Source organism: Zootoca vivipara, chromosome 5 (assembly GCF_965207765.1).
Source record: "Zootoca vivipara chromosome 5, rZooViv2.hap1.1, whole genome shotgun sequence".
In the NCBI taxonomy this organism is placed as follows: Eukaryota; Metazoa; Chordata; class Lepidosauria; order Squamata; family Lacertidae; genus Zootoca; species Zootoca vivipara.
In genome coordinates, this window is record NC_142588.1 from 86,610,582 (window position 1) to 86,625,814 (window position 15,233).

General features: G+C 43.8%; 1 protein-coding gene across 2 annotated transcripts in view; it reads right to left on the minus strand.

The window, feature by feature from the left end:
* Positions 1-15,233, minus strand: part of GNB4 (G protein subunit beta 4) — a 36,348-nt gene that overhangs the window by 6,020 nt on the left and 15,095 nt on the right. For both annotated transcript variants that reach the window (XM_088669212.1, XM_035134154.3), the window contains exons 2-9: positions 9,703-9,807; positions 8,491-8,529; positions 6,886-6,992; positions 5,783-5,846; positions 3,690-3,852; positions 2,589-2,655; positions 2,292-2,493; positions 900-1,116 (exon numbers count right to left, since the gene is read on the minus strand). In XM_088669212.1, the coding sequence (XP_088525338.1) occupies positions 900-1,116; positions 2,292-2,493; positions 2,589-2,655; positions 3,690-3,852; positions 5,783-5,846; positions 6,886-6,992; positions 8,491-8,529; positions 9,703-9,759 (916 nt within the window). In that variant the 5' untranslated portion in view covers positions 9,760-9,807. The remainder of the gene's footprint in view (positions 1-899; positions 1,117-2,291; positions 2,494-2,588; positions 2,656-3,689; positions 3,853-5,782; positions 5,847-6,885; positions 6,993-8,490; positions 8,530-9,702; positions 9,808-15,233) is intronic.

Genomic DNA, 15,233 nt, shown 5'->3' on the forward strand with positions numbered 1-15,233 from the left:
TTCTTTGGAGGTCTTTAAGCAGAGCCTTGACAGGCATATGTCAAGAATGCTTTGATGGTGTTTCCTGCTTGGCAGGGGGTTGGACTGGATGGCCCTTGTGGTCTCTTCCAACTCTACGATTCTATGATTCTAAATCCCAAGCTGGACCAAATATATGTCGCCAGGAAGCCTTAAACAACCTGCTGCCCTCATCTAAAGGTGCCATCATGTTCTGTCTGTGGTCTTTCTAGGAATTAAGTGACTGGATAGTACAGCTGTAACATGTTCCCAACGGCACTCTAAATTAGTCTTGAACCAACTTACCACCAAGCAGCATTGGTCGTTCTGCTGATCTAAACGAACTCTCATGTTTGAGCATGTGTAAGGTAACCTGCACAGCTTTCATTCCTTTCAAGCTGAGGTTGTGCAAGAGAAGAAATGGCATCCAAAGCCACAAAAATATCCCTCCATTTCTTTAATCTGGACAGAATATTACAGGTCTCAAAGAATCCAGAAAGCTGTGAGTTTATGACAGATTGGGATACTGTGTCTCCCCATCACTGGGGTTCTCTGGGTGAAGAGTTTAACCAATAAAATAGGGGGTGAGGCTGCTCTGTTCATGGAAGAAGACTCAGCTGCAGCTCCCAACCTGAGACTACTTTTCCCATCTCTTCCACCTCTCCAGGCATTGTACTTAAATCTCGTCTCTGGCAGGAACTGTTGGTGTTAGTGGAACCATCCTGCTGTGGCTAGTCTTATAAAATCGATGGACTGGCCAGGTCCTCTCACACAGCTCTTGGAGCTGTTGCCTCAAGCTGAGCAGCACCCTTGGCTGCCAGTATGAGCTTTTGAACATGCAGGGCATTCCGCAGAGTGGAACCCCAAAAGAGCTGTTCCGTTCTGTAAGCACATCAACTAACCTGCACGCTCTCCCTTCAGGGAGTCCCAAACGTTGCAGTTGAAGTCGTCGTAGCCCGCCAACAAGAGGCGGCCGCTCTTCGAGAAAGCGACGGATGTGATCCCACAGATGATGTTGTCGTGAGAGTACATCATGAGCTCCTGGTCAGCTCGCAGGTCAAACAACCGACAGGTGGCATCATCAGAGCCAGTGGCAAAGGCATGGCCGTTGGGGAAGAACTGGGAAGTGAAACGAGAAACAAGACGGGTTGTGGTGAAGAGAAACAAACAGGGCAACAACAGGAATTATTCTCCAAAGAGACCAGGTGCCTTTGTTGGCATCTGTCTGCCTCGGAACACAATGAAGGAGTGCTGCTCTGAGGGTGGGGTCAAGCTGTAGGAAGGTTGCAGAGCCTGCTGTAGCCATAGAGACCGATATAGGAGAGACATGTTTTGCTGCAGCTGGGGCACATGAAGGCATCCACTTGTGCTGCTGCAGATGCACCATGGCATTTCTTCTCTCTGCGCTCCTCTCAGAGGACATGTCAGTGTGGACAAATGCAATTTAAGGACTTGAGGTTTCAATTTACAACAGCAGCGACGGGGAACCTCAAGCCCAGGAGCTGAAATGCAGCCCCTCCAGGTCTCTGTCTGGCCCTTACAACTCTCCCCAGGTCATTCACCTCAATGGCTCTCCTCGCATGTTTCTTGCCTGGCTGGAATGAGCCCTTGAGCCGCAATGCCTCTCGCCAGCCAGGCTGGAAGTGTTTAGAGATTAGAAATCTCTCATCTTGACCTGGCTGGGATGCAATTTTCTGCCTAAAGAGTCCCATCCATTTCTCTGCCCTTTTCGGCCTGTGGAGTCACCTAACACTGGCATGTGGCCCATGGAGGATTCCCCGCATGGAATGTGGCCCTTAGGTGGAAGGTTCATTGTTCCTGTTATACAGCACCCTGGCTTGAAACCTGACTTCAGCAGACACTTTTTTTTTTTAAAAAAATGGCAAAATAGAAAAATGAACCCCTGGTTTCTCTTCCCACCGTTTAATTATTGGCGTTTTACAGAAGTTTAAAAAGAAAAGTTACTTTGATCATGTGAGAATCTCAGGGATCAGAACCGCTGGATCAGAAGGACTGGCATTAACAGAGACTTCGTGTTCTCTTGCTTCACCAGTCCCTCTTCACCACAAGCACCCCGTGGTTGATAAGAGGCTTTTCTTCTCCTGTGTCCAACTGACTTTTTTTGTGTGCGCTTTCCTCACAGCAGCCAACCTGCCAATATTCCATGACCCACTCATCCACGTTTGACAACACTTGTGGCAGCTCCCTCAACAGCCCGAAGTGCATGCGCATGACAGCGTCATTTAAATTCATGATTTCCCTCTCGGTGTAGTTGAGCATAGCTAGCCACTTACACAAACTGCATTGATGTCAGACACGTGCCCTGTGAAAGACTGCCTGCACATTCCGTCTCGGACATCCCAGAGCTTGGATGATGCGTCACAGGCACCCGAAACAAAGGTGCTCATGTCTGGGCTTAGAGAGAGGCTCATTACGTCACCGGTATGCCCAGTAAAAGCAGTAGTCTGCTGGCCAGTCTCAATATCCCATAGAGCGCTGTGAGCAAAAGAAAAACATTTAAACACAGAAGGTTAAAACATGCAGTCCAGACAGTTCAAGGCGTGTCGCGAAAGAAAACCCAAGAAACTCACCAGGTGGTATCTCCTGAGCTTGTGACTATTTGGTTGTCATCTAGAAAGCGACAACAAGACAAATACCCTAGAAATGCGAAACAGGAAACATGTCAGAGGCAAAACCCATCACTTAAGAAGAGATCCAAAATGCAGGTTGTGCGCATTATGTAATTGAAATCCAGTGCCCTGAAAATTTCAGCTTTTATTCATTTAAATTGTTTTCAACCCTCAAGGCTGCAAAGGTTTGGTGTTAGGTGGGCAACTCAGGAGCTGGGAAGAAGCTGCACAGTTAAGTAGATGAGTAATTCTTCTCAAAATGAAGGGTGGTGTATAAATTATAATTCTAATAACATCAGCGCAGCAGCACCTAGGCCATATTGAGTCATACACTGGAATACGCTTCGAGGTGCCAACTTCAGGCATAAAATGTCTCTGTGTCAGCAACCATGCCTTAATTCACAAGGACTCAGCACAGTGGGAGAGAACACTGCTCTCTGCCACTCCAGTTTTGGCTGCAGCCTCTCCTCAGTCCAGCTGTGAGCAGGGACAGAGCACGGAAACCATGCAAGATAGAAATGAAAATTTAAAAATAGTGTGGCTCCCCAAAGGTTATCCCCAAAGGAATGCAGCCCTAAATATAAAAGAGGTTCCCCACCCAACTTAAAACAGCCAGCCAAATGTCTCGCAGGAAATATTTCTGGTTTAAAAGTCTGGCTTGTTGGGAAGCTATTCATCATAGCTCCCCAGTTTGCATTTAATGGGAAGGTGCAATGAACTGTGGCTTCCTGGTTTGTTGTGCCACTGGCACAAAGGGAGAAGTGAAGCGGCAACAAAAGGGCTGTGTGTGAATGATGTCGTAAGGTTAAACCATGGCTTGGCAATGACACTGGCTGATAAGACACATCAGCTCAGCAATTGGGTAATGTATTTTTTCCCGCGGGGGGGGGGCATTCAAAGTAGACGGGATGGGAAATGACCCATTGTAGCAGAACAGTTTCTGCCACGACAGATATATCTAGTTACGCATTTCACTTTCGACTCCTCTGCTTTTAGGGAGTTGCAGAAGTTCAAATAAAGTCACCATTTCATCAAAACAAATAGAAACAGAAGCCTGCTGACCAGTATGGCCGGGTAGTTCTCTGCTCACTCGTACATTGCCCTCTCGTGTCTTCAGGTTGTATATGGAGCAGATGTTGTCCAATCCACCACAGGCGACGTAATTGCCAGATGGGGCGTACGCACAGGTCATGACCCAGGAAGATCTTAAAGGAATGGCATGCATCTTCAGGGCAGAAGGGAGGGGGGGAAACACAGTTAAGAGGGAGAAGTTGCCGTCTGAGCATGAATGAACTTCTTCCAGAACCATATGCAGGCTTCGCCAGGGTTGCCTGAACTACCACTGCTGCATTGAGAGATGGTGTTGATTCACAGAGCCTGCTCTCTAGATGGAGAACCAAGATTTCATGGCAAATATTGAGAGAACAACACTATGAAGTGAGGGAATACGTATTTATGTTCTCAAATTGCAACTTCCCCAATTTTACTTGGATTTTCGTAAGGTGAGAATATTTTAAACAGGTGTTATGATATTCCCCGCACCAGAAAGCAAGCATCTCAGCAGGCTGCTCAATCACTGTGCCATCAAAAAGAAGTCAGCCAGTATTTTTATTTCTCTGAGTCATCGTTAATATTTTATTTACTAACTGGAGTTACATATTCCTGGGACAGATCAACAGAGTATAGAATCACAATGAAAACACATGGCACAGAACCGTCTACAAGACAAACTGCTTTGTGTAAACCTCTTTTGAGGTTGGATTGTTGTTGGGGTGTTTCTTTGTTTTTACAGTCAGGCAGCATATACAATTTTATGAAATCGATAAAATTAAAATAAAAGCGGAAGAGTGCTTTCACACATTGTAAGCGAGTTTTAAAACCAGCAGTCACTACACTTTGCCCAAACTCTGAAACCATTTGGCTCTGCTTTAGATTATGTTCCAATATCTCCTATGTTTTCCTCAATTTACTGATAACCTTCAGTAACCTGCCCTGTGGCATAACGTATTGTATTATTATTATTTAAATTAACTTAGCACTTTCCCTAGTTCTCCAAGCGAGCATGGAGAAAAGTGGATAAATCTGCCAAGTTCTGGTTGCCAAATTACAGCTACCCCTACTGCCCAACCGAGAAGTGTGTGGTCGCCAGGCTTCCCCTTTCTCAAAGAGCAGGATTCTGCCCTTGACCTTGTGCTACACCTCTGAAGTGCAGCACAAGGTTTGGGAGGGGGGAGAAGTGCCTGCTCTCTTCCCAGCTCTAAGCTTGGAGCTGAAGATTGGGGGTGGGGGAGAAAATGGGCCTGCCCCCCCCCAAATAACTCAGTGTGTGCAGTGAGGAAGAGAGCTCTGCTTCTGCACTCCATGGGTGCTACAAATAACCCTCAAGCAGAGAGGCAAGTCCAAACAATTCTGCCACATTTCCAGCTCAGCGCTGAAAGTTGGGGGGAGGCAGAGAGGTGCCTCTGTCTGTAACTCCAGGCTCATACTTCTCACCAGAGCACAGCTTTCTGGCTTTCCTCTGGCCATAGCAAACTGGACACGTCCAGCTTTTTCGAACCTGCCATTTTTATGGTCCCAAGCAAGGCCAGAAGCAAACATAGAGACCTCACTGGGAATCAGAGGCAATTGATTTGCCAACCACTAAACAGATGCACAGATAGTCAACCAGAATAGACAAGATACAGCTTCTGCTTTCTCATGGGGTAAACTTAAGAACTGGGCGTATTTCAAAAAGCACCGCTTTTCAGATTGCAATGCAGCTGCTTTTTATCAAAGAAACCTGCCGTTCCCAAAAGATACCTGTAACCCCACATCAACAGATGACCCCCCCCCCTCAGAAAGAGACAAGAGACCCAACAGTGTTTTCCCCAAGCAAGTGAGCCACAGTTGTTAAGAGCAATGAGATGGAAGAATTTGAGTAAGACAAGTTTTAAAAAATAACAATAAACTAAAGCAGAGTTAGAATTATTGGAGGGTGGAGAAAATAAAAAGCAAAAGAGTCAATAGAGGGGGAAAACAGCAAAAGTAGTACTTCAGGTAGAGAACAAAAATAAAATAAAAATAGCAGTGGAAACAAAAAGCAAGCCCACCAGCAATAGGCACATAAAAAACATGCCAAAATGGATTACTTTTTTTAAAAAAACAAAAACTCTTACCTTGTTTGTTGTGTAACTATCCCAAATAATTAATTTTCCATCTTGAGAAGCGCTCACTAGTAGCCTAAAGATAACCACAAAACACACATACACACAAAAAAAAGACATTATCAAGTTAACTTTGCGCCTCCTTTGCTAGGTTTCAAATTGGGTAAGCGTCATGTACAAGCACCCAGCCGTTCACCAAGACCCTGATTTTGCCTTTGCCTCTTGCAAGTCGCATGGCTTTGAAGCATCAGCAGACGACGTCTAGGCAACATGTTGCAAAGTCAATCGTGCTTTACTTTTACTGAACTCTAAACAAATGCCCGACATTCTAGCAGGGGTGGAGAGATGGGCAGAAAGGGCTCCTGTATATTGTTATCTCCCCTTAAGAGCAGGCCTGAGGACCCAGGGTCAGGTATGGCAGGTTCCCCAAGTGCAATGCTCTCATAGGAGTAATGCCTGCTGTTCATTTATGTCTTCTGGAGAATATGTGTTCTCCAGACAGCTTTCAGGTAGGAATAACTTAGCCTACCCTCCCTTATGATGATGGCAGTTTCTTAGTCATGGAGGAAATAAAAGGCAGTTTTGCATACCCCGAACGGTGTTGCTGATTGCAGCCTTATTAATTTTGGCATGTGAGCTTCCATAGAAACAATTAAAACCACTTCTACCTGTGGAACTCTTCCATCCCTTTTCTTGATGCAAGAGACAGAAAGAACTCTGGAACCAAAATATATATTGTTTAACCACTAAAGGAGTTTCCAAGATTGTATGGCTTACTGAGGATGAACAGGTTAAAAGCTTGCATCTGTTTTTAAGTATTAAAAAAAATCCCACCTTTTTTAAGTAGTATTTTCTTCTGGTACTTCTTTATATTCAAATCTAGTATTTTATGAAGCTAGTCCAAAGCATAGCTAAGACTCCCTACCAAATGATTGGGCCTTTAAGGGGGATCAAGGACTCATTGAGCATGTAAATGTTTTGTTGCTGTTTACTGTGCTTAATTTATGAATATATTTATAGCATGCAGGTGCTCATGTGGGCCTGTGGAGTGCACACGGCTTTTCCCCAACAACGGCAAGAATCCTCCAACATGCACATCAGTTCTCTGTACAAACCTTGAATCGGATCCCCAATGCATGGCATATATTTTAGCTAAATGGCCTCTCAAGGTACGTCTTGTGCGCATCTGGATTCGGCCCACCGAGTCAAGGCTTGTGGTGATCTAGGCAGGAAAGGAGAAGAACATGCATTACTCCAAGCCAACTCCTGGGCAGAGTTAAGACTACAAAACATCTAAATACCAAGGACACTTTCACAGGTGAACAGCAGCATTTCCTTATCTGGAAAGAGACAGACCAACTGAGAACTGGCATCAATGTTATCAGGCTCCAGCTTCCAGACTGAATCTCTACGTGGAAACTCAGCATGCTGTGGAAGATTTCTGGTGCATGTTTTAGGAGGCACTGCAGCAGATGGCTCCTATAGTAAATATCTCATGTGTGCAAGGGGCCCAAGTCTATAACCAGGAGGTAACAGGGCTTCTGATAATGAATTAGCCATCTAATAGGCACATTCCACAGCCTGGTTGAAATCAAGTGAATGGGTTTTAAGGTAAAGGGACCCCTGACCGTTAGGTCCAGTCGCGGACGACTTGGGGGATGCGGCGCTCAACTCACTTTACTGGCCGAGGGAGCCGGTGTACAGCTTCCAGGTCATGTGGCCAGCATGACTAAGCTGCTTCCGGCGAACCAAAGCAGCGCATGGAAACGCCATTTACCTTCCCGTCGGAGCGATACCTATTTATCTACTTGTGCTTTGACCTGCTTTTGAACTGCTAGGTTGGCAGGAGCAGGGACCGAGCAATGGGACCTCACCCCATTGCGGAGATTCGAACCGCCGACCTTCCGATCGGCAAGCCCTAGGCTCTGTGGGTTAGACCACAGCGCTACCCGCATCCCTTGCATGTGTTTTACATAGAAGTTATTACTTTATTAGCAGCAGCTTCATCAATTTCATTTATGAATTGAGGCATCTCAAAGCAATTTGAAGCTTATATAAAACAGTTTCATATATAAAAATCACACACACACACACACACACACACACACACACACACACAAGTTTAAAAACAACAGTAGCAGATACATAAAGCTAATTCCAATCCACTACAGATATCAGCTGGGATAAATATCCCCATTTGTTGAAAGTGGAATGTATTTAGCAGACACTGAAAATGCAACAGATAAGCTGCCAGTCTGATATATATATATTGTGGGGAGCTTCAAAGGGCAGGTGCTTCCACAGGAAAGGCCCAATTTTGACATCGTACAAATGGATCTTCTGAAACGATAGTAGCTGCATGATGCCCTTGAAGTGTAGTGAGTATGTACTGGGTAAGGTGATATTTCAAGTTCCCCATGGATTACATGAACTATGCAAGGCGCATAGTTATTATTCGTCCACATGAATAAAAATGAACTACTAACTACTGGACTTTGTGTCCTAAACCTTTTAGCTATAGCTATATCCCCTCCCTTGAATTTCCCCACACAGATTTCCCCAAAGGCAAGAATGAACATCTTTGTCTTTTCGTTTATCTGGTTGTTTTATGTTTCTGATATTGATTTTATTTCACCCTAACTGTTTATTTTATCGCAGTTAGCTGACTAGGGGCCTTCAGGCAGCAAGGTAGAATATTTGTCTAAAACACGCATACATACCTGAGCAAGAGTTGTGTCACTACACGCTTTTCTAGCATCCTTTAAAATAAAAATAAACAAATATCAATCTACGCAGAAGAAACTGGAATTTGAAGAACAGTGTTATCATGGAGGTTTATTCCAGCTTCCTCCTTCTTGGCACAGTAGCTTTCTATACACAGCGAGTTTTATCCTTGAAATGTGTGTTCAAACATGCCAAACACTACCTGAAGCTTAAAGTAGCGCAGTCCTGTAGTGCAGTCAAAATCCTTCATGACAGCCCCTACAGACTAAAGCTTTCTTTCTCAGTCGATGACAAGTGTGAAAGAGATGGTACTACCACACACTGGCTTGCTCAGCCTGACCCCTTAATCTCAGCCTTCAATCCTGAACCCATCATGGGCGATAACGTAACTCAGAATCAGGGTGTAAACACAGGCTGCCGTGTTCGTTCTTAGCCTGTGCTAGAGCATCGCGGCCACAGGGGGGAAAGCTCACACATGCACCCGTTGACTCTGAATCCACCACAGGAGCTGAGCAAGACAGCTCTGGAAACCTCTCAGGAGTGAATGTTGATTTCATTCACACATGCAGTGAGGTGGCCCAGCATTGTATCCCAAGAGCTTTTAAAATACAGTGGTACCTCGGTTTATGAACACAATTGGTTCCGGAAGTCTGTTCATAAACTGAAGCGTTCATAAACTGAAGCGAACTTTCCCATTGAAAGTAATGGAAAGTGGATTAATCTGTTCCAGGCGGTCCACGGGGTACTTAAACTGAAGCGTTCATAAACTGAAGCGAACTTTCCCATTGAAAGTAATGGAAAGTGGATTAATCCGTTCCAGATGGGTCCGCGGAGTACTTAAACAGAAGCGTTCATAAACTGAAGCATGGGTGTAATTGGGTCCGGAAGTCTGTTCATAAACTGAAGCGTTCATAAACTGAAGCGAACTTTCCCATTGAAAGTAATGGAAAATGAATTAATCCGTTCCAGATGGGTCCGCGGTGTTCATAAACCGAAAATTCATAAACCGAGGTGTTCATAAACCGAGGTTCCACTGTACAGCATCAGCCTCCCGATGCCCACCAAGGGAATAATTCATGGAGGGAAAGGTGTTAGGAAGGGAAAGGAGGCGAAGGAGGAAAACTCCATTTTTTTTTCTCCTCAGTTTTTCTCCCCTCAAGATGTTCACAGATCACCACTTATTTAGCATCAAAAAAGAAACTCCTTACTCTGATTTGATTCCGGAGTTGTTCCGCCTCCTGCCGCAACTGCTCCAGTTCACTCATTCTCCTGAATGAGTCTCTTTCCCACCTTCACTGTACTTTTGAAGAAGTCTGCCAACAAAGAGGGGGGGGGATAAAGAAAATAATATCGCCTCCAACTCCCAACACATCACAAGAGACAAAAAGACACCTTACTGAATTGACTGGATTTTTTTATTAGGGCCCTTCATCCCTTTCACCACTTCTGCTTGGGATACGTTACAATACCCCCACAACACCTGGCATTCATCGAATACATTTCAGGTGCCTAGCGTTTTGCATGCATTGTCTCGGTAATCCTTACAGCAGCCCCAAACAAGGAAGTCTGGATTGCCCTCCTGTCGGAGAAGGGAAGGTTGGGTGGGCTGGGGAAGTGGCAGAAGAGAATATTGGTCTGCCCAAGGCCACCTTGCAAGTTCAGGGCCAAGATGCAATTGCAACTAGGGAATCCCTTGCTCATTAACCGCAGCAAGGGAAAGACAAAGATGATGGGAAAGATACAAGCATTCCTCCTTCCTCAGTTCTAACTCACAAGACACAGGACAGGTGCAACACAGTCAAATAAGGCAGCCATGCATTCTGAACAGGAAACAAGCAAAGATACTGGAAGCCCAAGGATAACGTTTTGGCCATAGGAACAGTATTTTTGCCCAATGAGTCCTTTCTTCGCAGGCTTAAAATACAGTACTGTAACTCATTACCCCCAAAGAGGGCTTTTGCTCGCATTTCACATTTTATGTTCTTAACAAGCAGAACAACATAACTTTTATTTCATTCTCTTTATATTATTTATATGTACCATGGATATCTCTGGAAGCAGCAAATTGATGCGGCTCAAAGCTTTCAAAAGATGCTTCAGCCTCATTAGGCACCGAGGTGAAAATTTAATTACCTTAAAAGCAGCTCTTTATTCACCTAACAATGCCATATTGCAGTGAATGCATTAGCTGCTTGAACGTGGAGAGATCTTTCCCAGGAAGGGAGGGAGCAAAGGGGTGGTGAATTCAGATTCGCAAACATATCCACATGACAAACACTGAAAAATAACTTATCTTGTGCTTCTTGAAAAGCACAAAATATAAAATACCTCCACACCCAATTCTTGTTTAAGGGAAGCAAGGCCACACTTTGCAGCATAATGGAAAGAATTCCCATTAAAAGGTTTGAACAAAGTGAAACCAACTCCAAGCTTTGCGTCTATGTCATCCTCAGCAATGATGAGTGTGGTAGAGCTCAATTCATACTATTATCTACCCCAACCTATTGAAAGTAGCTGTTTGCTCTTCTAATGACTTCCTTGAATTTCAGACATGTGCCCAGGAAAGAGAGGAAGCAAAATTTTTAATGTGCATAGTGTGAAATGGAGGAAACCTAAGATCATCCTGCATTTTTTTGCCATCATGTGGAGTTGTAGAATATATACATCCTGTGTTTAACAGGGATCGTCCAGTCAATGGTGGTTTACATGTATAGTACATAAAATACAAATATGAATTAAAAACATCCATTTACAGAACTTTTACTCTATCGGTAATAAAAAATTCAAATTTTCATACCATTATCTCACTACATGCTTCTGAGAAGACCATGAGCAGGGATGAAGGCAAGAGCTATTTCCTGCAGTCATAGGATGCTTATGAATATTACGTAGTTAGGGGGCATGTGAACATGGGGGTTCCTTTCGGTCATCCTTATTGACAACGACAGACCCATCCTTCATGAATGTATCAATCCCTTTTTAAATGGCATCACCACACCTTGCAACAACCAAGCTACATATGCAATTATGTACTACGTATTATTATATTTTGCCTGCCCTTAGCGTATATGAGAAAGGAAGAAAACATTTGTCTGTATCCAGTTTTCTCCATACCAATGTACAATTTTAGGAACCCTATCAAGTCCTCCCTTAATTGTCCTATCTTTTGGACTTAACCCTGCTTTTAAAAATCTGTTTCGTTTCAGCAAGACACTATTACTCTAATTTCAAATTAAAATGGGGCAGGGGGAAGCAACTTAGGTCACATTTAAAAAATATTCTTAAAGATGTGCTTTTATCCTCCCCCATTTCAAAATGACCAAACTATCCAAAGAAAGTGGTTGAATGTTTCACCAAAAGGTAGGCATATTAAAGCACAGACAAAAATCAAGCTTAAATCAGCTTTCATTTCACACACACACACACACACGCACACACACACACACACACAAACCACAATACTTACCCTAAAATGGCATGGGGTATTCAAAGCAAATAACAGTGTTACCTTGGTTCTCGAACGTAATCCATTCCAGGAGTCCGTTTGACTCCCGAAACCGTTCAAAAACCTAGGCGCAGCTTCCGATTGGCTGCAGGAGCTTCCTGCACTCAATTGGAAGCCATGGAAGCCGCGTCAGATATTCAGCTTCCGAAAAATGTTCACAAACTTACTTCTGGGTTTGCGGCGTTCAGGAACAGATTTGTTTGACAACTAAGCCATTCTCTCAACAGTCACACATGATGCAAACCAGCAGCATCAGCAGCATGAACAAGTAAAAAGAAATGTATGATCCTAATGTTAATTAGACTAATTCGCAATTAATACAAGGTACAGATACTTCACTACAGAGGCTGTTTACTACAAGTTGTGGTTACTGCTGCGGTTTCCTAACAATATCAGAATTCTAAACAAGCATTTTTACACAGTTGAAGTGTTAAAGAAATCTTTTATTGTTTCACAAGTCCTTTTGTTTCTTCAGAAAATAAGCACAGGAAACAGGCCTAGGTGTGTCCTTGATCTTCTAAGGTTGAAAATACTGTGCACATTTTCAAAAGGGTTCTGCAGCAACATGTGCCATAGCAGATCTACTACAAAAGCACAGACTGCTTTAACTCATCATAGTATAACAACCAAGAATCAGTGGAAGACTAGATTCTTTCACCCAATTCCACGCCCCACCCACTGCATCCTGGGACAACACAGCCCATGATGCTTCTGTAGAGGCTGACGGGGAAAAGAGCTACTGCAGAAGCTTGCTTTCTGCTCACATACGATACAGCCAAGATCCAAGAGGTTGAGAAAGTAGAAATCAGAATGCTCAAGGGTCCAAAATGTACCTTGCAGTAACTACAAGATCATCAGCCTTAGATTCCTGCTGTTTGGTGCCCACACAAACACTGCCATTTTGACTTGAAATCTGGGTGCAGTGTTGCATGGTAGGCTCTCTTATCAAACACTTATCTTCTGTGTGACTTGGGCAAAACAACATTCTTGGGCAACTTGATTGGCGGGAATTTATTCAACAGTACAAGGCTCACAGCTGAAAGGGAGAAGTGCACTACTGGTGTTATAGCCATTTTGTAAAAAAGTATCAGCTTCATTGCTGATGCACCTCAAAGCTTTCCTCGGCCAGCACAGCTCTGGCACTTAAAGAACACATTAAGACAGCTTGCATCATCATGCAGCTGTGACATTTAGTGCACAGCTGTAACATCTCAGAGAGCACAAAGAGGGATATAGAACCCTTGCCTTTTTATACACCATTGATCACCCAAAAACAATTAACAGTCATTGCTCTCGGTGCTAACACCTAATTTGATATAACTTCCCAAAACGCAACCATGGTTGACTTCAAACTGGACTGCTTATTTATTTTTTATTTTTTAAAAAAAGCTTTGTTAGAAGATACAACTTTATAATGACTGTGCATCATTATCTTTATCATTAGATTTCTTACCCACCCTTCCAACATACGCTCCCTAGAATAGTAAAAGGAGTTAAAACAATTTACTGATACTGATTTTTCCTCAGGGTTTACTCCTGAAGTTGAGCCCAATCTGCCCCTTATTTCCCTCTACGGCACATGAAGCAACCACCTTCTTAACCAATGGACCCACTAGTGGTTTTATCTGCTCAATCCACCGGAGCCCGCCTTCACATGTAGGGGAAGTCCCTAACTCATTGAGGGTTTCAGAGACCCATTATCTACCCTCACCTGAGTTAGCTGGCCAGTCAAAGCCATTTCCTGGGGTGTGGCCGCTGTCACATGCTAACAGCATCCAGGAGCCATAGGTGAGAGCTGAGTTCAGAGTGGGGACCAAAGGTGGACAAACTACCCCAGAAGGAACATGACATGTCCCCAACCAGAGGTTATACCCTTCCACTAACAACCCATAGAGTACCGTATATTGTAGAATTCAATGAAATTGAAATTGAATTAACATGACACCTACACACTCTAATGATGGTTTATACCAGGCATGTCCAACAGGTAGATCGGGAACTACCGGTAGATCACTGGATATCTGTGGTAGATCATCGGTAGATCAGTGGCTCCCCCCAAATAAGCTAAAAAACTTTGGCTCCCCTAAAAAAAACCCTCAACATCTTTGCCCTGCACCCCTAAAATGACCTGAACCACCAAAAACAGGGCTTTCCTTCCTAAAAAAAGCTCAATGTTACTTTCCTTCTTCCATAAAGAAGCTCAACAACTTTTACGTGAACCCCCCAAAACAGGGCTTTCCTTCCTAAAAAAGCTCAACAACTTTGACCTGAACCCCCAGTTTTGAACTCTGTGAGTAGATCGCAGTCTCTTGGAAGTTGGCCACCCCTGGTTTATACTATCCAGGTTCTACTTAACCAGGATTTGCAAAACAGCTTCGGTGTTAAGACTGGGACCACAGGTAGTGGTGATGCAGACATAATGTTAAATGAAGAGGAGAAGGGAAATTGTGCAGAAGTGGGAAAAAGTGCAAGCCTAACCAATGAAGACATTAGACCTGCAGTGGGCTAATAATTTATTCTACCAAACAAAAACAAAAAATCAAATTGTGATCTGTTCTGGAAAATTGTCTTTTCAGACTGGTTTTTCAGACTATGTTTTAGCAGATATAAGTAAAATATTAACATTTACAAAGGGCACTGAACTGGAAGAGACAACATACCCATTTAGACTGCAATACCTCAAGGAGTGCCTCTCCCCATATCAACCGACCTGGACCTTCCTCGTGTGCCTCCTCCATGAAAGGTGCGGAGGGCGGCAGCACAAGAACAGGTCTTTTCTGCAGCAGCTCCCCGTTTGTGGAATGCTCTCCCCAGAGAGGCTCACCTGACGCCTTCATTAAGTATCTTTAGATGGCAGGCAGAAATGTTTCTCAATAACTAGGCCATTGGCTGATTAAACATTCTATGCCCTTTCAATTGTGTTTATGAGAGAGGGCTTATTGGTTTGTTGGTTTGATTTTATTATTACAAGCATCCAGTTCCCCTTACCTGAGATTGACACATGGGCAACTGTGTATACTTGAGGTGCCAGGAAATAGCCCCCCAACTTATGTGCATTTTGTTAGGGGGGGAGTGTAACCCCTGCCTGGGTGAGGAGTTGCCTGTATTATGTATTTTGTGTTCTTTTTTTGTACAGTATTTTTATGTTGTGAACCACCCTGTGATCTTTGGATGGATGAAAGGCAATATAAAAATCATCATCACCATCATCATCGAAACTCAAGAAGACAAGTG